This window comes from Zea mays, chromosome 5 (genome assembly GCF_902167145.1).
Source record: "Zea mays cultivar B73 chromosome 5, Zm-B73-REFERENCE-NAM-5.0, whole genome shotgun sequence".
Taxonomy (NCBI): Eukaryota; Viridiplantae; Streptophyta; class Magnoliopsida; order Poales; family Poaceae; genus Zea; species Zea mays.
The window spans coordinates 25,401,235-25,426,696 of record NC_050100.1 but is presented as its reverse complement, the minus strand read 5'-3'; the positions used below and the strand labels follow the sequence as shown (position 1 = coordinate 25,426,696).

The 25,462-nt window shown below is 43.7% G+C and overlaps 1 protein-coding gene across 1 annotated transcript; it reads left to right on the top strand.

The window, feature by feature from the left end:
* The first annotated feature begins 7,101 nt into the window (after positions 1–7,101).
* On the top strand, positions 7,102–13,014 carry LOC100272720 (Monothiol glutaredoxin-S17). Its single transcript, NM_001147173.1, has 3 exons — positions 7,102–7,484; positions 8,510–8,584; positions 11,481–13,014. The coding sequence occupies exons 1-3, from the start codon at positions 7,308–7,310 to the stop codon at positions 12,726–12,728; spliced, it is 1,500 nt and encodes a 499-aa protein (NP_001140645.1). The 5' UTR covers positions 7,102–7,307; the 3' UTR covers positions 12,729–13,014.
* Positions 13,015–25,462: the final 12,448 nt, after the last annotated feature.

The window sequence follows — 25,462 nt, the reverse complement described above, 5'->3', positions numbered from 1 at the left end:
GTCCTTTAGCTTTTACTGTGTATACAGTTGCCATGTTCAGAATACTTCATTATGTAAATTATGGTTTGGCAGTCATATTAGCAGCTCTTTTATCTTTTATTAGTTGATTCCTGATTTTTTATATGTACCTTACCAACTTTCTGAATTGTGATGATTTACTATTACTGGAACCTGACTTTCAACAATAGCAAACTTTATTGACATGTGATTTGAATGTCAAAATTTATATATGGTCTGCCTTTTGATCTACATTGTCAGGTTGCTGAATTGTTTCTGTTTTGGTGGTAAAAATAAGCGAGGTAACTTCTAAAGTTGCGCGTGTATAAAAGGTAAAAATAACTGGTGTTCTAGACTGCAGCTTAGCTTGGGTTATTCTCGTCGTTTTGGCATAGTCTCATTTGTTTATTTAGGTATTGTTAATAAGTGCATATCTCAAATTTCTATGAACTCAGGTTTCTGGTGTTTTAATCTAGAATTTGTATATAGATTGTGTGCTAGCTTGCTTAGCATAGAGATATGTATTATCATGAAAAAACCTCCTACATGCTTCGGAAGGTAGACTTTTTGTGTAGTTATACCCCTAAAAAGTAATGGAGAAATTTCACAAAATACTGGTGAAGAGAACCTTTCCACCTTAAATCAAGAGCATTTTTATAGATATGAAAATGGATAGACATGAAAGCACAACTCAGTAAACTAATGGCCAAAACATATGGTATCTAGGAAATCAAGCAACTTTTTTTTGCTTTCCTTGATTTTCGCCTTTCCTTTCCTTGCTTCTCAGTAAGGGTCTGAAAGCCAAGCAACTTGATTCACAATATCTACTACTCTATAAGACTCTAACGTGGGCGTCCATAGTTGTGCCATGCCCCGCCTGCGCGTGCCCACCCCCGCAACGCTGATCCCGCCGCCCCCACGCAGATCCCGCCCTCCACTCCCGCCGCCGCCGCGTGCGCCCCTGGGCGATGCCCCCACACCTCCCTCCCACCGCATCCTCCTCGGCACCTCGCAACGCTCTCGCTCCTCTTCACGCAAACTGTAGCCTCCTCTGTCCCCGTCAGTCGGTCACTTGACACGACCAAGCGCGCAACGATGCAAGTTCTCTACTCCCAATGCTTTCATATCCAGCGTTCTGCTAGGCCACCGTAGTTCCCTCGCAATGCAGCCGGAGCACCGCCATGGTGAACCCCTTCCGCCTCCCCTCCTCTGGCACCGACGGCTGGGGTGGAGGTGAGGCGAGGACGAGGAGGCCTCACCGCGGGGACGCAGGAGGGTACCGGATCCCTCGTAGGCGGTCTGCCAGGATCGAATGACACAACCAAAGCCGCGGAGGGCGCGCTTGTGTCGACGACGGAGTCAAAGAAGTGGAGGGTTTCCCATCTCCTGATCTCATCCCATGCCATGATTCAGGCCATCCACAACCTCATTGACTCGAGCAGTTTCTCGGAAGCTTCTTTTAGGTATATATTCTTAGCCTTTTGAGAACAGTGTCATAGCCTACTAATAGTTGTTTATCACTATTTTCTTTTGTTCCAACTTTCCTTGATGTGCCAGATCTCCCTCCCAATGCGTGTGGTCACCCAGATCTCCCTCCCAGTACACTAATCTAATATTCCAAAATATGGCAAGTGACCTACTGTACTCTGCACAACATTGACAACATCCAATACATGTTGCAGGTACCTTGAAAAGGAGTAGCGCTTCTTATCTGTTGCAGAGTTAGCATGGTCGTGTCTACTAAGTGATATACGCAAGTTGTCCAGGTATCTACAGTTTAACAGTGCTGCAGAGTCCCAAGCACATCCCCAATGTCTCAATGTATATATATTAGATATGTGATATGGCGTGTAGTAAATAACGCTAAAACTTGATTAGTTTTTCTTCCTTAAGTCACAGGAGCATCTCCGTTAAACCTTCGATCAAGTTTCTTGGGATATAGCTCAGCTCCATCTTTGTACACTGATATTTTTGCTCTCTGTCAGTTGGTCTTATACCTTGAGAAAGTACTATAATGTTTAGTGAAATACTGAAAGTTTAGTCCTTTGCATATTTTTGCTCTCTGTCAGTTGGCCTTGGAATGTAGGTAGTGAGGGGTTTCTAATTGGTTGGTAACTCAGAATTGTTCGGAATTTCATGGGTGGACATATTTACATTTTATAATTGTTGTTCTGTTTGGGTATACCAACTGAAACTTAAGTTCTTTGCATTTTTTGCTCTGTCGGTTGGTCCTGGAATGTAGGTGGTGAGTGGTTTCTAATTGGTTGGTAATTTAGAATTGTTTGAATTTCATAGGTGGACAGATTTACATTTTATAATTTTCATTGTGTTTTGGTATACCAAGGGAAATATTGTGGCCCTGTTTGGAACCCTCCATATAATCTTTATCTGCTAAAATTTTGTTGCTAGGATCCAAACATACCCAACTAATAGGCTAACTAAAATCAATGACCTTCGTTTATATATTTGTACTTAACTATGAATCATTTTTCATATTTGTTTGCTTATAATGATGAGATCGAGGAGTAAGACGCTATAGAGCTCTATTTCTTTTTGTTCTGCTCAATGGATGAATCCATGTCTCGCCATGTTGTTGTTATAGAAACCGAGAAAAGGATTCTTTTTTCAGGTTTGGATTTAGATTTGTATTGTTTTTCATCTTATTTCAATCTTGATTTAAATCAGGTTGGTCGGAGATATGGGGTGATTGGGGTAGTGTATTGTAGCGTGTCTCCATATTCACAGTTCTTCATCAATTCTCAGTGTTGGACTATTACCTATCTACTCCAGCTCCATACTTGCGCTAAAACTGAACATGGACCCAGAATTTGGGAATTGGGGCAGCACCAGCTAATTCAAATTGTTGCTTAAAATTATGGAAATGAACGTTGATTGATCGCAATAAACCAAACAGATCTGGGTCCGAATGTCCGTCACTTCATTTTGAAAACACAACATCGAGAAAATTCCAAACGATGAGCATGCAAAGCTGGGCTCACAGATTTTAAAGTGTAGCTACTGACTTGTAGGAACAGCAATGCTGCTTCTTCATCTGGCCTCCCTACAAATTGATTGATTGTGCTGGCCAACACCCAACACTGGCAAATGTTGGACGCATGATTTCAGGAACAACAATGCTGGTTGCAAGGTGGGCACTGGGCACGTCCATTTAGACAAACCATTGATGTAGTGGTACCTCAAAGTAGATAGAGTAGACCAAACATTGTACTCCTTCCTTCCTCGGACTTGGATATAACTTCAGCTTGATTTCCTGTTCCTCAGTGTCTTCTGAAGAAACAAGAGAAACATGTTTCAGTTGCTGGTCCTACTTTCTTGTCTTGCCAGAACACCCCAATTCACGCTCCGTCGACACTATCTCCGCCTACCTCAAGGCTGGCATGTTCAGTAATTGTTCACTCCCTGTATCTACGACACGATAACCCCTCATGTTCCCTTTCACTTCAAAAGCTGTTGGCAAGTCGATGCAAGTCGAGGAGCCTCGGTCCTGTTACTTGCTTATGTCATTGATTTTCATGGGTTGTGTTAGCTGTAGTGATTTATTCCTGCCACAGTTATTTAGGGTCGAATGACCTTCATTTATATATTTGTACTGATCTATGAATCATTTCTCATGTTTATTTCTTATGAACAAATTAGAAATTTATTCATACATTATTTTGATATAATCAATGAAACATGTGGATTGGATCGCTTGTGTTATTGTGGCCACTAGATATTTGTACTATGAGGTACTCCTAGCTATCTTGTTTGCTTCGTCGTTCCATCTCATGTTTCATTAGTGATTAAAACTACAATCATCAAATGATGGATTGACTAGATTTGTTCTACTTGTACTTTTCTGCTTGCATTGCAGAACATGGAGGTGGCGGTTGAGAGGAGCTTGCGGAACCTGTCAAGCAGCAGAGACCCGGTGGATGGGCTGGAGGCGCTAGCTGACAGCTTGTGTGTGCTAGATAGTCGTCCGTTAGCTCCTTATATATATGTACAACACTAGCAACTCAACTTAATTCGCTGAAAGATTGTATTCAATTTTTTATAAACTTGCTAGCTATTATTTGTATCCTGGCCATTGTACACATGTATGCTTTTTTGTACGGTGCACTTGCATTTGTCTCTATTTCACTCTCTCACTTATTTGATTTTTATGGTTCTCTTTCAGATATACTATTGAAAATATTTAAACAGACATTTTGTCGAATATTTTGTCATTGCAACGCACGGGCACCTAAATGTATGTCATTAAGCAATTATTGTTCCCCCGGTTGTTCCATTCATGTGCCCCCTTGAGATATACATATTGTTGACCTTATGCATGTTTTGTTTTCTTTGCAGGGATACAGCTGGTCAGGAAAGGCTCATGAGTTTAATTCCAAGCTATATCAGATGCACATCATTAGCAATAATGGCTGGGAACTTTTATCTATTAAGGATTACGGACATAAACTTTTACCTGTTAAGGATTATGAACATAAAAGGATTACAGACATAAACTTTTATCTATTAAAGATTACGGACATAAACTTTTACTATTTCTGAGCAGATATGATTCAACATCAACAATTGACGGTTTTAAGCCACTACTTTCTCGTCCTGCTCGTAGATCATTCCATCCAAACATACCACTTAAAGATGAGGATTCCGAAACATACGAAAGTGCAAGTGCCTTGTCCTTGACTACATTTGCATCGCTCCTGATCGAATTTGTTGCCAGACTATAGAATGTCGTTAATGCATTTGAAGAGTTGAATGAGAAGGATACTTTAAGGATCTGTAGAGGAGCTATTTTCATGGTGTAATCACATGCCATACAAGAGATTCATAGAAACGATTATTATGGCTTCAAAGAAATATAAAATTGCATGTAACAAGAAATGTTCTGCATAAGCATATTATAATAGTTTTTTAGAAATAATTTATACGATATTCTAATGTTTGTTCGACATCAGTAATATTATAAATTTATATTGTTAATATAATATTAATGTTACAATTATATTTTACCTCACGGATTTTTTATTTCATAGTAATCTTTATCGTTTCGTATCTATGTTTATACTAATTTTTAACTCTTGTGACAACACATGTGCATATACATATTCATATATATGTAATAAAGTGTCTTAGTAATTATCTGCAGACACTGTTTCAAATAGAACGTGCCAAGTGCTCCCAATGCAAGCTCGATTGTTGCAAGCTTGTCGAACACATTAAACTCTTACCTTTGAAAAAGCGTGTGCTGCACATTGATATCATGATTTTCCATGTTCTTTTGCAAATCTAGGGCTAACAAGGTTGTGTAGTTGAGTTTTCTTGTATAAACTGGATAGACACGTTAGGAATGAAATCAATGTTGTTTTTTGGCATATAATGTCAGCTAAATAATACATATTTTATTGCTATCTAAATCATCACAGAACTGTGAGTATGTTTTCTGATATTATGTTCTTGTACAGTTGGTAGGATAAATTCTTTATATATTTTCCAATGTTCAGTCTTACTATGTGTTTCGAATAGATATATACTAGCATACTGCTATTGCTTGCATTTCAAAGTGAACTTGTTTGAAAAACCCATAAATTGTGCCATGTTAAGATGTACTCCGCACATACCAAGTAATCAAATTAGCAATGGATTCAATAGGAACTCAATGACTCCTCGTTATCAGCTTCCAAATTTTCATGTGGTTTATCTTTTCTTTCGAATTTAAATTATCTTACGTATATTTACTGAACAAATCGGTAACATTCCCAACTGTAAACTTTTCCCTCCTGTGATGTAATACTTTCATAGGCTCCGTCTGTTGGGCTACTGCCGTCCACCGCCAGTATAACTGGAACCTGTGATCAATATATCAGGTGCCCTTCATCCTTTTGATTTCAAAAAAAAATGATAACCTGGTAATCCCTACTAATAACGTTGAAGGGGTGCATCCATAGGGACAAGGCTATGCCCCCGCCGCTCCTCCTCCTATGATGACCCCTGAACCCGCTGATGTCGCCATCAAGGCGCAATGTCGATGCTCCCAGCCAAGATAAGTTGTTCGCTTTGGATTAAAGTCATATGTTCGGACTGTTGCAGTTGCATCCATAGAGACAAAACATGGTACAAGCAGTAGAAGCTGGTACGGATTAAAGCCTCTCCCTCCCTTCCCCCTGCCGTAGCGCGGAGCTCCGCCGGGCACCGGCCCCGACGCGGTTCTGCCAGCCACTGCGCCGTCCCTCCGCCGGCTCCCACGCGCACCTTCTTGACCGCACACCATCGTCGCCAAGGCCGCCACCCCCGTGACCGTGTGCCGCCACTCCACCGTCGTCCCCAAGACCTTGCTCCCTCCCCGAGACTACCCTGCCCTTCTCCTCGAGCGCCTCATAGACGGGCGACCTCTCGTGCGTCACATGCCTGAGTTTCTCTTCGACGTCATCCCGGACGACTCGTGGATGTCGTCTTCCATCTCATAACAGTATAACATACATTTGCATATATAAGTTATCGATGTATTATATGTTCCCGTTGCAACGCACGGGCACTGACCTAGTAAGTTATCATGATATTATATGTTCCCGTTGCAACGCACGGGTACTCACCTAGTGAATATATACAATTACAAATGAGGATCATTAGTTCTACTATTAAATAATTCTATCTCACTTTCTTGTGACGTGGCAGCTATTGTTGAATACTGCTATATAATTTGAGACTAAAATTCTCAAGAGTCTGAATTCTCTAACGCTTATGCATCGTCTGAATTCTCAATGTATATTCAGGTGAAGTTTGAACCAGTACTATGGGATGTACATTAGTTTTATTTTTTTTCGGAAGCACCCCACCCCCGTTTCCCCCAAAAAAAACGCCCGGCACAGCGGGCCACAACCATGCAACAAAGGGCGGTTGGACCCGCGCAGCCTAGCAAGAAACCGGCCCAGCTTTCCACGCCGATACCGCGGTCCACCTAGCCTCGGTCCGCCGGCCCGTCGCTTTCCCACGTGCCCGCTTCTGGAATGTTCAGTCGCCGTCGCGGCGCCGCGCGGGAGCCCCCAGAAAAGCCGAGGAGGAGGCAGCGTACACCTTCTGCCTCGCTGCGCCGGCCTCCCAATCGATCGAGGCGGCGCAGAGCAGAGGAAAACCCCGAGCCGCAACCCTCCTCACCGCACAGCAACTCGAGTACTCGTTCTCTTCCGCATCCTCCTCCTCGTCAACTCCAGTCGTCTTCAGCCCTTCACCACAATCAGGCCCACCTCCCACCACCACATTTCTTCTCATCCAACCGCCCCGTAGGATCACAGAGAAGGGGGATGGCGAGCGGCGGGGCGGTGAGGGATGTGGGCTCGCCTGCGGAGCTGGAGGCGGCGGTGGCCGGGGCGCGGGCGGTGGCCGTGCACTTCTGGGCGTCCTGGTGCGAGGCGTCCAAGCAGATGGACGAGGTCTTCGCGCACCTCGCCGTCGACTTCCCCCACGCAGCCTTCCTGCGGGTACGTGCTTCCGCGCTCTTCCTCGATCACTGTATATTCAGTTCTGATCGGTGCGTTTTTGGAATTGGATCTGTACAGTGTCGATAAGGCGGAGGTAGTTAGGTTTCTACGGCCGCTTGTTGGGCTGCCTGCCTTGTTGTAGTGAGCACTGCGAAAGTTTTCTCCCTCTCTGCAGCGTTTCTCCTTCATCCAAAGTTTTACCGATTTAGCCAGGAGGCGGATGTGCAAAATGAGAGCTGGGTTTTGAATTGCCACTGAAATAATTCGCGAAAGAAGCGTGAAACTAAACTTTTGTGCCTAAATTATATGTCTATACCATAGTATGGAACATATTGTAACCTAGCCCCTGGCTAATGCTGAAGTTGTGGTAGTACTCAATTTTCGGGGATCAACGACCCCCCCTCCCGCCCTGAGAATCCTGTTACTCATGCACCAGATGTGGATTTTTGATTGTTCATTGGTGATGCTATTTGGTATTCCTTTGGTGTTGTAACAAGTCATATGGAAATATTGAACTCTGGCTGTATATATTTGGCACTGCCTAAACAAATGCCATGCTGAGATGAGGTAGTCACACCGTGTTCGAGGCTACACAATCTTGCGATTTGTACAAAGTTGATTTACCGAGTGAGTCCGGCCAATTGCTTGTTCGTCATTTCTCTGTTTCCACTAAGCTTAACTGAATACATCCAAGTTGAGTCTGTGATGTTTCACTCTTTCCATTAAGCTATGAGCTAAGTTATAAGAGACATAAACACAAGCATAATTATGCCCTTTTTTTCTTCATTGGTCTTGTCATTAAATCACTGAATAATCGAACTAACCTTGTAACCATTTATACCCATCATGCTCAGGGGTTAGTTTTTTTCCCTCATTTATGCCCATTATGCTCAGGGGTTAGGTCTGTGTCCTTTGTATCAGTAATTATTGTTTATTTGCTGTCAACAAGATAGAGTGATGCTACATTGTTTGCTTATTTGTTTGTTGTGCTGACTTGCACTGATGACTTCTGTAATTCTGTTCAGGTTGAAGCTGAAGAACAACCTGAAATATCAGAGGCATATGGAGTTACAGCGGTTCCATATTTTGTTTTCTGCAAGGTATTTGCAATTACCGAAGTGTCAATTAAGATTTTATTCCCCTTTTTATGAACAAAACTTCTGATAGAATCATGGTATTTGTCATCTTCGTGGAAGTTAAATAACCACATATATTTCTTATTGCCGATCTAATATCATGAGTACAATGTTTAATAAAATGAGATTTGCTCTTCTATTATGACAAGTGGTTAACATGATTTGGATCCATGCCTTCATTTTTCTCATTATACTCTGTCAAAACCAGTGATTATGTAATTGGTACTATACAGAGTTTTTAAGGCTATGCCTAGTCGGTGCCTGGTGCAATGGTCAGAGCTGTATCACTGAGTCTCTAGGTCGCGCGGTTTTGAAGCAATCTCCCCGTATTTGCGGGGGAAGTCTTGCTTCGGTTTATCCCTTCTCCAGACCATACTCATGTGATAGCCTCTGGCACTAGGTCTGCCCTATTTTGCCTAGTTGTCGCCTAGGCGACAAGGCACTTATTTTGCCTACAAGGCAACAAGGCGCTCACAGGGAGTAAGGTGTCCCTGACACCTAGCCAAAAGTAGTGAGATATCCATGGGGACTGAAGGAAAAACAGAGGAAAATGATAGGGGAAGACCATGCAGCTGCCTCCTCACTCATCCCTATTGAATCTAGTGTCGCCTAGATCATATGCAACGAAGGCGGCGGTTGATTGAGATGTGGATCTGAGGGAACAACAGCAAGAGGTAGGGAAGGAGCTTGCACATCCCTATCAAATCTAGTGCCGCCTAAATCATCTGCAACGGAGGCGGCGGTTTATCTAGATGGGGATCTGAGGGAACATCAGCAAGAGGTAGGGAAGGAGCAGAGGGCAGGCTGCGCGTGCGCATCCATGAGCAGCGCGAGGGAGGGAGGCCGGTGCTGCATCTGCATGAGCCATATGGGAGGAGACACAGCGGCACTGCGCCTGCGGGAGATGTGGTGGACTATCTCTAGCAGCTTACCCATTCCCATATTCAAACAGTGGAATGTACAATGCAAAATGGTGCAAAACAGTGTTTTGGGTGACCATATGAGTGCAATGTACAATAGTTCACCCACATGGTCACCAAAACACCGTTTTTGCACTGTAGATTGTACTGTTTGTAGAGTGTAGTTTGAATATGGGTATGTGTATGAGTAAGCTGCTTGAGATGGTCCGGAGGAGAAGCAGAGAGCTCCTAGGCGGTGTGTGTGTGTGCCTCCGTGAGATGACATGTGTGAAGGGATAAGTACAAGAGGGCACTCGTGGGCTGCCTAGTGTTCTGGGCCAAACACTTCTCTTTACATTTGTCCTTTTTTGTTTTTTTTTCTCCCTTTTTGTCTTCTTGCCTATTCCCTGCTGCTATTTTCGTATTTCTTAGAATGGTAAGGCCTCGTCTTATGATCGTCTAGGCGAGGCGTGGCCTAGTTGACTCAAATGAGTAGCTCGCTACATCTCATGTTGCTGCCTTAAAAGTTAAAACCAGGGTACTATAGTATCACTATAAAAGAATATTTGTTTTTACGTGCAACGTGATGCATGCACATGGGATAGAATGATTAGTTATCCTGTTATTTTCTTTTCTTTCAAATGGATTCCGTGCATCAGAAAACTGTTCTTGGTCTTGTAGAAGCCATGTTAACCAGTCTCATTGAAATCAGGCACTGAAAGTCTCTAGTTTCCTTCCCTTCTCATCCAGGATTTTGAGCCTTGACCCCTGGCATGGGAGAAGAGTACCCAGCCAGCTGCACTACAATGAGTCATGGCCCTTGTTCTAAGGCCCACACAGATCTATGTCCACAATAGAGATATGTTCTTTTTATATATACTATAAATAAAATTTTGTATTTTTTTTTTGCCATTTTCACTTGAGCCCTGGTTGGCAAGTTTAGGGGGGGTGCTTAGTTGGGTGTGGGGATGACCCACCTCTTGTAAATGAACTTTCTTTAATTGAATGGCAGAGCTCCTGCCTTTTCATTTAAACACTCTGCGTACATTGAAGTTTTCAGTATAAATTTGTTTTTGCCAATTTCCTGTCCTCTACGCCAAAGAGTCCATTTGGATGCACAATAAAATTTGGTTAGGCTTAGGGGACGTTTGAATGCACTAAAACTAATAGTTAGTTGGTTAAAAATTATTAGTGGAATTAGCTAGCTAACAAATAGTTACCTAACTATTAACTAATTTACCAAAAATAGCTAATAGCTGAACTGTTAGCTGGGTGTTTGGATGTCTCAACTAATTTTAGTCAGTAACTATTAGCTCTAGTGCATTCAAACACCCCCTTAGGCGTGTTTTGATTTTGTTGGCTATAGCCTTTCAGAGGTTAAAGGCTTCAGACTGCCAAATGAAGTCTTCTCTTTGATATCAGTGGCTTTTGGCTCAACCTGTGCAATTCTTGCAATTACATTTCACAAAGGATGCTTGCAGTTTCTTTCTTCTTAGTTACCACTTACCCCGTCATGGCATGGGGATTCCAGACTCCAGTAGGACCTGTATATCTCCAACAATTGTGATATCCATGTACATTGTTAATTTGTTCGCAACATAAATATAAATTAGTTGATTTTATCTGTGGTGACTTCCTCTTACGTTTGGTTGTCCTGTGTCCAAATTCTGCAACTGCATGATGGTATGATACAATTATGCTGCAAGGAAAATCTTCAAATATGTTACTTTTCGGTTAGTGCCTTTATTATTTTATGTAGATAATTCCTCTGACAAACTCTGTAATTTCGTCACTTTTGGTAATGATATTCGGGCGAGCCCTGGTGAGGAAGAACCACTCCTTTGGTTGGTTAACTTGAGGAGTTGCATGTTTAATGTTTGTTACTGGCTTGTTTGAAACACTTGTATGCTGATTTTATTGTGAGAGGTGCCCCTTTTCATGCATACATTATCTGATTGCAGGAAGGAAAAATTGTTGATACTTTGGAGGGAGTAAACCCAGCCAGCCTGGCCAATAAGGTTGCAAAAGTAGCTGGGCCTGCTAGTGTTGCTGAGTCTGCTGTACCTGCTAGCCTTGGAGTCGCTGCTGGGCCTGCTGTACTTGAAAACATCCAAAAGATGGCACAGCAAAATGGATCCTCTGCTGCTGAAAGCACAAACTCTGGCAGTACTCAAGATGCATTGAATAAGCGATTGGAGCAGCTTGTCAATTCCCATCCTGTGTTTTTATTTATGAAGGGAACCCCAGAACAACCAAGGTGTGGTTTCAGCCGTAAAGTGGTCAACATTTTGAAGCAAGAAGGGGTCGAATTTGGGAGCTTTGACATCCTTACAGATAATGATGTTCGTGAAGGTATGAAGAAGTTCTCCAACTGGCCCACTTTTCCTCAACTGTACTGCAAAGGCGAGCTGCTTGGTGGATGTGATATTGTTATTGCTATGCATGACAGTGGTGAATTGAAGGATGTTTTTGAGGAGCACAATATTCCCCTCAAACCACAGGGTAGCAAAAATGAAGAAGCAGGTCAGCCCGAGTCTGCAACTGAGAAGGGTGCTGCAGTTGCTGAACCAATGGGGCTTACTGATGCTCAGAAATCTCGTTTGGAAAGCCTTATTAATTCCAGCCCAGTGATGGTATTCATCAAAGGTACACCAGAGGAACCAAAGTGTGGGTTCAGTGGGAAGTTGGTCCACATACTTAAGCAAGAGAATATTCCTTTCTCAAGTTTTGACATCCTTTCAGATGATGAGGTTAGACAGGGGCTGAAGGTGCTCTCAAACTGGCCCAGTTACCCTCAACTGTACATAAAAGGTGAGCTGGTTGGCGGCTCAGACATAGTGATGGAGATGCACAAGAGTGGTGAGCTGAAGAAGGTTCTGTCTGAGAAAGGGGTTATTCCAAAGGAAAGCCTGGAGGACAGATTGAAGTCCCTGGTTTCCTCTGCACCGGTGATGCTTTTCATGAAGGGCACTCCCGATGCTCCTCGCTGCGGCTTCAGTTCGAAGGTTGTGAACGCCTTGAAGAAGGAAGGGGTCAGCTTTGGGTCCTTCGACATCTTATCTGACGAGGAAGTTAGGCAAGGTTTGAAGACGTACTCCAACTGGCCTACCTTCCCCCAGCTCTACTACAAATCGGAGCTGATTGGGGGATGTGATATCGTTCTTGAGATGGAGAAGAGCGGAGAGCTGAAGTCGACCCTGTCAGAGTAGACACCTAGCATTCTTGCTTCGCTGGCGTTTTTACCATATTGCCTGCATTGGATCACTCTACTCTGGTATTCATGCCATTGTATTCATAGATCCACGTTGGTACTTGTCTGCAGTGCCACATTGCTAGAATTGTGACACATCTGCAGAAGGAATAACTTACGCTTGTTCGGTACTGATTGCATTGTTCTTATATCACCAGTTCTATTTAGCGGGTGGAAGCTTTTTTGTTCGGGTATTGTCACGATTTATAGACGGATAAAGTAAAATATTTATAGAGTATATGTGTACGTGTAATTGTGTATTTAAGTCATGCCATTGTTCTTGGGAAGTCACATGTGGAAAATTGACTTTCACAATGAACAAGCTTATAAATCTAATTAGAAGTGGTTCGTACAACATTTATTCACAGGAACGGAGATAAGGCTGGCTCAAGGCTCCAGCAAGGGCAGCTAATAGAACTATGTGAAGAAATTTAATTAAAAAAACTAAATTTAATAGTTATAGCAAATAATTTTATAATTGTGCCAAAATGGTACGTGTAGGTCTATATAGTGTAGCAACATATCATAAAAGTTTGGTTAGGAAAAGAAAAAATAAAAAAAGTTTGGTTGAGAAAAGAAAAAAAATAAAAATATACTTTGCCGAGTGTCAAAGGATGACATTCGACAAATCATTCTCTGCCGGGTGTCTTATGTCTAACACTTGACAAAGAAGCTTCTTTGTCGAGAGCCAAAACCTGGATTTTGGTAAAGATAACGGTCGTCAGTTATAAACGGCTGCTAATGGCTCTTTGCTGAGCACCGCCCTTCGCCGAGTGTTTGGTACTCGACAAAGATTTCTTTGTCGAGAGTCCTGCTTTCGGTAAACGCGGTCATTACCGAGAGCAGGACTTTACCGAACGGGTCACTCGGCAAAGAGCCAGGTTTCAATAGTGACTCATCGGGGCCTCATCCCTAGCTTCTGCCAGTTTCAATCCGAGATGGCCTGAAGATAAACTTATGGACGAGAGCTGCTGGTCAGATAAAGACTTCTGCAGGCAGAACAAGTGGCCTGTTTGGTTCAGCTTTTTTCTGACCAGCTTTTCCGAGAATCTAGCTGTGGAGAGAATCTGGCTGTGTAGAGAATCTGAGTAATATTAGGATTACGTGTGAAGAAAGATAAATTTGTCTATGGGGCTCAGGATCTATAAAGTGACGGATTACTACTATTGCGACGACTCAACCGATTATATGTTTATGTTGATTTTTAATGGTTTTTACTCAAACGAATTTTATAGAAGCTGGCTGAAAAGCTGAGTGTTTGGCAGTCCGCAGCAGCTTTTGGTGGCCAGAAGCCACGAGAAGCTGAAACAAACAGTCACAAGGTCAGGGCGTCACTAACCATTTCTCCCATATTTGTTCTATACTATTTGTATTTTTCTATTATATTTTAGTACATTTTCAAAAAAGATACTCCCTATATATATGACGTCTCTAACCATTCATCCTATTTAGATTTCCCTGTACAAATATAACACAATTATTTAATATTTTCTCATCGGGTTTTTGAAGTTTTTTAAAATTATAAACTATTTATATTGCTATAATACACAATGGTACCGTGTTAAATAGTTGGAAAAGAATTGATATGGCAAAGAAACGACATAATTAATATATTTTTTTATACGAGAAATCTCATTTCTATTATATTCATAACATAAATACATCATGATTTTTAGAGTGCAAGGCGAATCGTACAGACCAGCATCATTTGCTGCAAATGATAGAGTTCACTGCAGACAAAAGACACTATACAATCACCTAACAGACAGAGAAGTATTTTCCAGGGGGGAAACGAAACAAATCTGATTTAGGACTGCCCCATGGAAAAAAAAAACCCAGAAAGAAGCTACAGTTTTTGTCTAAACGGGACTGCAACCCGACCACCCAACAGATTTCATCACCAGGCAACAGATAAACTGCTCGCGCGGGAGCTGAACTAAGAACGACAAAGCTAAAAGGTATGGATCGGTGACCACAGGGAAGCTGCTGGGTCTGGGATGGGAACCGAGGAAGCTGGAGGAGGAGACGCTGGCGGACAGTGCTGAGTGCGTGCTACGAGAAGGCTGGCCTTCTTCAGGACGTGGATAGCGAGCCTTGCCGCCGGCTGCCTGCTTACTTCTACCGCGTGAACGCTGAGGAATTAATGAAGAACAACTGATGATCACCGTGACTGTTCTTCTTCTTCTTCTTCTTCTTCTAGTGCTTGCAATGAAGCTAGCCACCAGATGTAATGATAGGTAAGGTGTTGTGTGACCCAGTCAGTGTTCAACAGACATGGATGGTGGATGCAGCTGCTTGTTAGCTTGTGTTTCTTTCTTCCTGCTGGATTGTAGCGCGCATGCACTGCCACAAAATAATAAGGTCATTTCTCGTTTCAAATGCTATTATATTTATCATGCCAAAATTTGTCATAAAAATACATTTTCATGGCATATTTATTGAATATCATAAACATTAATATTTATATCTAGATATTTGGTTAAACCCAATGTAAACCAAGAATGCAGCTAGGAGATTACATTGTTTTTGGGATGGGGGACGCAGTAGCTGTATAAGGCTACCTCCACCAACGTTCTCTAAATTTCATCCTCTAAAGGAATATTTTTATCCTTTACAGTTCACTCTAAAAAAATTTGTCCTCTATATCTTCACCATTTCCAGCAGCGTACTCTAAATTTTATCCTCTATAATATACCAACTACATTAAAAGACAATATTCTCTTAATAAATAATAGCTAAACAGGAATCGTATTGTTGCATGCACGTGTTCAAGCACGGTTGTACTGGTGCTGTCAGTTTTTACAGTGTGCAGCACCTGCCAAGTCGTGTCTTCACGTCGGATAGCGGACCAACAGAAAGTCTCCACAGATAACAGATGTGTTGCTCGTACTCTACTTTAGCGTGCATTTTACCGGCTCTTGCTGAAAAAAAGGAGGTTGTGAACCGCTATATTTAAGGTTCAGAACCATAGCGATTCTGGAGTCGGCCTAACTTCTTTACGGGCTAGTCAACATTCAAAAAAGTTGTCTGAAAATTCTAGATTCTAAATATTAAATAAAAGCTTCTCAAATACAAAGTTATAGACCGTGTCGAGAGGTATAATTTTGGTTGTGTTCAATGCTAAAAAGAGCAGTGCGGACGGTCTGGCCCCGAGGCCGGACGGTCCGCGGTCCGGACAGTCCACGGTGGTGGCGCGGACGGTCCGCGCGTGCGCAGAGTCAGTTAGGGTTCCTAGTTTCTTACGGGATTTGTTACCTAAAACCGCAGGATTAACTCAGAAATCAGTTTGAAGCGGATCCAGACCTCCCCTTTATATAGATGAAGGGCTACGGCCGATTGAACCCCCAACAATCGAACCAATACCACTTCTATTTCGCATTTATTTTCAGCACAATTAGGAGTAGTTCTAGTCTAGTTCTAGTTTAGCCTCTCGATCCCTAAATTCTTCGCCTCTCTTCGACTCTACGCCGATTAGAGGAGTCTAGATCGGCCGGCCCGAGCCTAGACAACCCCTAGGATCTCTCCTCCCCGACGGGGTCCCTCCCGGGAGCGAGATCCAGGCGCCACCGGCGACCTTCGCCGCCCCTGCACACGTGCGGACCGTCCGGCCGTCAGGCAGGGAACGCCAGCCCCTGTACCAGGTCGCGGACTGTCCGGCCCCTGGCCGCGGACCGTCCGCGCCTCTGCAGAGGGCACCGCCACCGGTTCACGTAGTGTTTGGCGCCCGAAAAAGGTGTCAACATACTTTTTGGCGACTCCGCTGGGGAAGGTGTTTAGATCTACTAAAAATCAGGCCCTCAAATGGCCGGTTCTAAAGATCACACTGATATCTCCCCGGACAATATCCTGAAGCCGACTGTTAAAAGTCTGACGGCCGATGAGCAACAGCAATACGAGGACTACATGCGTCAAGCGAGGGAGAAATTCTTATCACAATACACGGTGGATCGCCACCAGAAAGTTGTCAAACATGGAGAGACCGACGTCGCATCTCTTCTATCTTCGCTTCAAGTCCCCAACGTAAGTAAACCCGACAACATCCAATTTATTAGACAGTATGTAGATCATCAGCAGAATCAAATGAAACAACAAATTGGAGGGTTAGAAGAGTCAATTAGAAAATTAACGCATACGTTGGAGAAGTCTGTTGCTCCTAGTTTTCCATCATATGAGAATAGTAACAGGATATCTATGTCTAATACATCGGCAACAAATGGGGATTTGCAGACCCAACCATTATATGGTATGTCGATGAACTCATATCCAGGGCAAGTACCACCGCTGCCATCCCTGCTTGGCAGATCGGCGCCCCTGGACGCGGTCGGACCGTCCGAGTTGCTACCCGGACCGTCCGACCCTTACGCGGACCATCCGGCTTTCTATGCCGGACAGTCCGGGGCCGTACCGGGACTACCGCGTGGCGCCCCAATAATGGCGAACACGACCGGCCAGTTCGGATGTACCACCGTACAAACCGGATACACATATGCGGAACCTGCTGTTGCACACCATGCACCAAATTATTACACACCACAACAACAGTATATTTCGCCCTCTACATATTTAAACCATAATGCACCATACAATCACAGACCGATCAACACTATCGATCGGTCACGGCAAGAAGGTCGGTATACTAATACCCGACCAAATGAGCCCCACAGCCCAGGATCCGGTGGTCTACCACCGGGTGCAATGGAAAAAATTAGGGAAGAGATGACTGAACTATTTCAAGATAAGTTCGAATTTAATGTAACCAGAGTAGGGCAATCATACCAAAAGCCATATAATCACCGGTTTGACACTGTCCCATATCCACAAGGGGCAAGGATACCGGAATTTTCTAAGTTTTCTGGTGAGAATGGGAGAAGCACATACGAACACATAGGCCAGTTCCTAGCACACCTAGGCGAATTGGCTAATGGAGAAGCATTTCGTGTTCAGTTATTTTCTTTATCGCTTACTGGTACCGCTTTTGCATGGTACGCCGCCATGCCTCCTACTTCCATTAATTCCTAGAATGAGTTAGAAAATAAATTTCATGAACATTTCTTTGCCGGGGAATATGAATTAGGATTAGCTGACTTAGCTTCAGTCCGACAAGGACACGAAGAATCGGTTAATGATTATATCCGGAGGTTCCGGGACACTAGAAACCGATGCTTTCGGATCCATGTTGCAGACAAAGAGCTAGCAGGGCTAGCTTTTAATGGGTTGCTATCCTACTTAAGAGACAAATTAGATGGAACCCAGTTCTTTTCGATAGCCCAGCTACATCAGCGAGCTTTAGCCTGTGAAAGCCGATTTAAAGAGACATTAAAATCGGCCGCCCGTACTATACATCTAATAGAGCGTGATAGTTCAGATGATGAATCCGCAGATGTATATATGAGAGCACCTAGAGGGGGGTGAATAGGTGATCCTGTAAAACTTGAAAACTTAAGCCACAAAAACTTGGTTAAGCGTTAGCACAGTAAATGCCAAGTGGCTAGAGAGGAGTCAAAACACAATAACCACAAGAAATCAATCACAGAGATGGCACGGTGGTTATCCCGTGGTTCGGCCAAGACCAACGCTCGCCTACTCCACATTGTGGCGTCCCAACGGACGAGGGTTGCAATCAACCCCTCTCAAGCGGTCCAAAGACCCACTTGAATACCACGGTGTTTTGCTTGCTTTTTCTCAATCCCGTTTGCGAGGAATCTCCACAACTTGGAGCCTCTCGCCCTTACACTTGAAATTCACAAAGAAGCACGGAGCAAGGGAGGGATTAGCAACACACTCAAGACAAGAAATCACAGCAACACCACGCACACAAGTCGCAACGAGAGGTCACAACACAACTCAAAGAGTTCACTACTCAACTAGAGCTCTAATTGCTATCGCAAAGAATCAAAGGCGCGGAATCGATGTCTTGGTGCTTAGAAATGTTGTAGGAATGCTTGGTGTTCTCCTCCATACGCCTAGGGGTCCCTTTATAGCCCTAAGGTAGCTAGGAGCCGTTGAGAGCAATCTGGGAAGGCAATTCTTGCCTTCTGTCGTCTGGCGCACCGGACAGTCCGGTGCACACCGGACACTGTCCGGTGCCCGATTTCTTTCCTTAACTGGCGAAGCCGACCGTTGGCAGCTAGAGAGCCGTTGGCAGCCAGAGAGCCGTTGGCGCACCGGACATGTCCGGTGCACACCGGACAGTCCGGTGCCCCCTTCTAGCCGTTGGCTCTGCCACGTGTCCCGCGCAGATCGCGCGGCCGACCGTTGGCCCGGCCGACCGTTGGCTCACCGGACAGTCCGGTGAATTATAACCGTACGTCGCCGGTGAATTCCCGAGAGCGGCCACTTCGCTCGAACCAGCCTGGCGCACCGGACATTGTCCGGTGCTCCACCGGACATTGTCCGGTGCTCCACCGGACAGTCCGGTGCTCCCAGACTGAGCAGATTCTTGGCTGCTCGAGCCAAGACATTTTCAATTGGATTTTTCCTGTTTCCAGCACTTAAACACAATACATTAGTCCATAAAACAATGTACTAAGTCTGAGAAACATACTTTTATCCTTGATTTGTACTTTGTTCACCATTTTACACTTAGGCACTTGTTTAGACACTAAATCACCAAAATACTTAGAAATGGCCCAAGGGCACATTTCCCTTTCAATCTCCCCCTTTTTGGTGATTTATGCCAACACAATATAAAGCAAGTGGAACAAATACAAACTTACTTCAAATAAGAACTCAAATTGTTTTGATTCAAATTTGACATATATGGATCACTCTTTGCCACCACTTGGTTTGTTTTTGCAAATCAAACTCAAATTTCTATCTCTAAGTCAAACACACATGTTGAGACATAAAGAGAGTCATTCCAAGAGAAATTGATTCAAGATTTCAAAAACTCCCCTTTTTCCCATAATCAACATTTCTCCCCACTAGAAGCCAACTTTTGACAAGAGAGACAATAAAAGAGTTTTGACAAACCAAAAGCTCTATTCTACTATTTTCAAAATATCTCAAGTGGTAGCTGATCCATTTATCGCTTTGGCCTTTATTTTCTCCCCCTTTGGCATCAAACACCAAAACGAGATCAATCTTGGCCCCAGAACCCCATTGCCTCACCAAAATCTTCAATAAGAATATAAAGGCAATAAGAGTACATGAGATGAACTTGGAATAAGTTACCCTCTCATCGGAGTGCAGTGGAAGTCTTTCATGGTCCAAGTCCACCTTTTCCCTATCAAACCTCCTTTGAGACTAAAACAAGCAAACTCAAGCACATGGTTAGTCTCAAAGGGTCAAGTTGTAACACATCTCCCCCTAAACATGTGCATCACTTTGCAACGGACTTGTGAGGTCCAGGGAGTGTTTGTACAACTTGAGCACCATTATTAAGCAACAAAATGCATAAGGAACATGATCAAGGGCATAAACACATGTATGCTATAAATCAATCCAAGTTCCGCGAATCTAGGACATTTAGCTCACTACGCAACCTGCAAAAGGTCTTCTCATCTAGAGGCTTGGTAAGGATATCGGCTAGCTGGTTCTCGGTGCTTACATGAAACACTTCGATATCTCCCTTTTGCTGGTGATCTCTCAAAAAGTGATGCCGGATGTCTATGTGCTTTGTGCGACTGTGTTCAACAGGATTTTCTGCCATTCGGATAGCACTCTCATTATCACATAGGAGTGGGACTTTGCTCAGATTGTAGCCAAAGTCCCTGAGGGTTTGCCTCATCCAAAGTAGTTGCGCGCAACACTGTCCTGCGGCAACATACTCGGCCTCAGCAGTGGATAGGGCAACAGAAGTTTGTTTCTTAGAGTTCCATGACACCAGGGACCTTCCTAAGAATTAGCACGTCCCCGATGTACTCTTCCTATCGACCTTACATCCAGCATAGTCGGAATCTGAATATCCGATTAAGTCAAAAGTAGACCCCTTTGGATACCAGATCCCGAAGCAAGGCGTAGCAACTAAATATCTAAAAATTCGCTTCACCGCCACTAAGTGACACTCCTTAGGATCGGATTGAAATCTAGCACACGTGCATACGCTAAGCATAATATCTGGTCTACTAGCACATAAGTAAAGTAACGATCCTATCATTGACCGGTATGCTTTTTGATCAACGGACTTACCTCCTTTGTTGAGGTCGGTGTGTCCGTCGGTTCCCATCGGAGTCTTTGCGGGCTTGGCGCCCTTCATCCCAAACCGCTTTAGCAAGTCTTGCGTGTACTTCGTTTGAGAGATGAAGGTGCCATCCTTGAGTTGCTTCACTTGGAACCCAAGGAAGTAGTTCAACTCGCCCATCATCGACATCTCGAATTTCTGCGTCATTACCTTGCTAAACTCTTCACAAGACTTTTTATTAGTAGAACCAAATATTATGTCATCGACATAAATTTGGCACACAAAAAGATCATCGTCACAAGTCTTAGTGAAAAGAGTTGGATCGGCTTTCCCAACCTTGAAAGCATTAGCAATTAAGAAATCTCTAAGGCATTCATACCATGCTCTTGGGGCTTGCTTAAGTCCATAGAGCGCCTTAGAGAGCTTACACACGTGGTCGGGGTACCGTTCATCCTCGAAGCCAGGGGGTTGCTCTACGTACACCTCCTCCTTGATTGGCCCGTTGAGGAAAGCGCTCTTCACATCCATTTGGAACAGCCTGAAAGAATGGTGAGCGGCATATGCTAGCAAAATACGAATGGACTCTAGCCTAGCCACAGGAGAAAAAGTCTCTTCAAAGTCCAAACCTGCGACTTGGGCATAACCTTTTGCCACAAGTCGAGCCTTGTTCCTCGTCACCACTCCGTGCTCGTCTTGTTTGTTGCGGAACACCCACTTGGTTCCCACAATATTTTGCTTAGGACGAGGCACCAGTGTCCAAACTTCATTCCTTTTGAAGTTGTTGAGCTCCTCCTGCATGGCCAACACCCAGTCCGGATCTAGCAAGGCCTCTTCTACCCTGAAAGGCTCAATAGAAGAGACAAAGGAGTAATGCTCACAAAAATTAACTAATCGAGATCGAGTAGTTACTCCCTTGCTAATATCACCCAGAATTTGGTCGACGGGATGATCCCTTTGAATCATCGCTCGAACTTGGGTTGGAGGTGCCGGTTGCGCTTCTTCCTCCATCACATAATCATCTTGTGCTCCCCCTTGATCATACGCCTCCTGTTGATGAACCTGTTCATCATCTTGAGTTGGGGGATGCACCATAGTTGAGGAAGAAGGTTGATCTCGCTCATTTTGTTCCTGTGGCCGCACCTCTCCAATCGCCATGGTGCGTATTGCGGCCGTTGGAACGTCTTCTCCATCTACATCATCAAGATCAACAACTTGCTCTCTTGGAGAGCCATTAGTCTCATCAAATACAACGTCGCTAGAGACTTCAACCAAACCCGATGATTTGTTGAAGACCCTATACGCCTTTGTATTTGAATCATAACCTAATAAAAACCCTTCTACAGCTTTGGGAGCAAATTTGGAATTCCTACCCTTCTTCACTAGAATGTAGCATTTACTCCCAAATACACAAAAGTACGATACATTGGGTTTGTTACCAGTTAGCAGCTCGTATGAGGTCTTCTTGAGGAGGCGGTGAAGATAGACCCTGTTGATGGCGTGGCAAGCCGTGTTCACGGCTTCCGACCAAAAGCACTCGGGGGTCTTGAACTCTCCAAGCATTGTCCTCGCCATATCGATGAGCGTCCTGTTCTTCCTCTCTACCACACAATTTTGTTGAGGTGTGTAGGGAGCGGAGAACTCGTGCTTGATCCCTTCCTCCTCAAGGAACTCCTCCACTTGAAGATTCTTGAACTCGGACCCGTTGTCGCTCCTTATCTTCTTCACCTTGAGCTCAAACTCATTTTGAGCTCTCCTTAGGAAGCGCTTGAGGGTCCCTTGGGTTTCAGACTTATCCTGTAAAAAGAATACCCAAGTGAAGCGGGAAAAATCATCAACAATAACTAGACCATACTTACTTCCTCCTATGCTTAGATAGGCGACGGGTCCGAAGAGGTCCATATGTAGCAGCTCCAGGGGTCTTGATATGGTCATTACATTCTTGCTGTGATGTGATCCTCCCACTTGTTTACCTGCTTGACAAGCTGCACAAGGTCTATCTTTTTCGAATTGCACGTTAGTTAAACCTATCACGTGTTCTCCCTTTAGAAGCTTGTGAAGGTTCTTCATCCCCACATGTGCTAAGCGGCGATGCCACAGCCAGCCCATGCTAGTCTTAGCAATTAAGCATGCATCTAGACCGGCCTCTTCTTTTGCAAAATCAACTAAATAAAGTTTGCCGTCTAATACACCCTTAAATGCTAGTGAACCATCACTTCTTCTAAAGACAGACACATCTACATTTGTAAATAGACAATTATATCCCATATTACATAATTGACTGACAGATAGTAAATTATATCCAAGAGACTCAACTAAAAACACATTAGAGATAGAGTGCTCATTGGATAATGCAATCTTGCCTAAACCTTTCACCTTGCCTTGGTTCCCATCACCGAATATGATTGAATCTTGGGAATCCTTATTCTTGACGTAGGAGGTGAACATCTTCTTCTCCCCCGTCATATGGTTTGTGCATCCGCTGTCGATAATCCAGCTTGAGCCCCCGGATGCATAAACCTGCAAGGCAATTTTAGGCTTGGGTCTTAGGTACCCAACTCTTGTTGGGTCCTACAAGGTTAGTCACAATTTCCTTAGGGACCCAAATGCAAGCTTTATCACCCTTGCATTTTGCCCCTAATTTCCTAGCAACTATCTTCCTATCCTTTCTACAAATAGCAAAGGAAGCATTTAAAGCATGATAAATTGTAGAGGGACAATTCATAACTTTTCTAGGAACATGAACACTATTCTTCCTAGGCACATGATGAATATTTTTCCTAGGCATACCATGCATATAGGAAGAACTGGAAGCATACATAGCACAAGAGTCATAGGCATGTGAATCAAAAGTATTGCAACTCCTATGAGACTGTCTTCTATCATTGTACATAAAAGCATGGTTCTTTTTAGTACTACTTGCCATAGGGGCCTTCCCTTTCTCCTTGGTGGAGATGGGAGCCTTATGGCTTGTTAAGTTCTTGGCTTCCCTCTTGAAGCCAAGCCCATCTTTAATTGAGGGGTGTCTACCAATCGTGTAGGCATCCCTTGCAAATTTTAGTTTATCAAAATTACTTTTGCTAGCCTTAAGTTGAGCATTAAGACTAGCCATTTCATCATTTAACTTTGCAATAGAAGCTATGTGTTCACTACAAGCATCAATGTCATAATCTTTACACCTATTGCAAATAACAACATTTTCTACACAAGTTGTTGCTATTTCTAACTTAGCACTCAAATCATCATTAATGCTCTTTAAGCTAGAAATTGTCTCATGGCAAGAAGATAATTCACAAGAAAGCATGTCATTTCTCTTAACTTCTAAGGCATGAGATTTTTGTGCTTCTATTAACTTGTCATGTTCTTCATACAACAAGTCCTCTTGTTTTTCTAAAAGCCTATTCTTATCATTCAAGGCATCAATTAATTCATTAATTTTATCTACCTTGGTTCTATCTAGGCCCTTAAATAAACATGAATAATCTATTTCATCTTCATCACTAGATTCGTCCTCACTTGAAGAAGCATAAGTAGAGTTTCGACTACATACCTTCTTCTCCCTTGCCATAAGGCATGTGTGACGCTCGTTGGGGAAGAGGGATGACTTGTTGAAGGCGGTGGCGGCGAGTCCTTCATTGTCGGAGTCGGAGGAGGAGCAATCTGAGTCCCACTCCTTTCCCAGATGTGCCTCGCCCTTGGCCTTCTTGTAATTTTTCTTCTTTTCCCTCTTGCTCCCGTGTTCCTGGTCACTTTCATTATCGGGACAGTTAGCAATAAAATGACCAATCTTACCGCATTTGAAGCATGAGCGCTTCCCCTTGGCTTTGGTCTTGCTTGGCTGTCCCTTGCGACCCTTAAGCGTCGTCTTGAATCTCTTGATGATGAGGGTCATCTCTTCATCATTAAGACCGGCGGCCTCAATTTGTGCTACCTTGTTGGGTAACGTCTCCTTGCTTCTTGTTGCCTTGAGAGCAAGAGGTTGAGGCTCATTGACTGGACCATTCAATGTGTCGTCCACGTATCTTGCTTCCTTGATCATCATTCGCCCGCTCACGAACTTTCCAAGTATCTCCTCGGGCGTCATCTTGGTGTACCTAGGATTCTCACGAATGTTGTTTACAAGATGAGGATCAAGGACAGTAAAAGACCTTAGCATTAGGCGGACGACGTCGTGGTCCGTCCATCGTGTGCTTCCATAGCTTCTTATCTTGTTGACAAGGGTCTTTAGCCAGTTGTACGTTTGAGTTGGCTCTTCTCCCCTTATCATAGCGAATCTCCCAAGTTCGCCTTCCACCAACTCCATCTTGGTGAGCATTGTGACATCATTCCCCTCATGAGAGATCTTGAGGGTGTCCCAAATTTTCTTGACGTTATCCAAGCCGCTCACTTTGTGGTATTCATCCCTGCACAAGGAAGCTAGAAGAACAGTAGTAGCTTGTGCATTTTTATGAATTTGCTCATTGATAAACATGGGACTATCACTACTATCAAAATGCATTCCACTTTCTACAATCTCCCATATGCTAGGATGGAGAGAGAACAAGTGACTACGCATTTTGTGACTCCAAAATCCG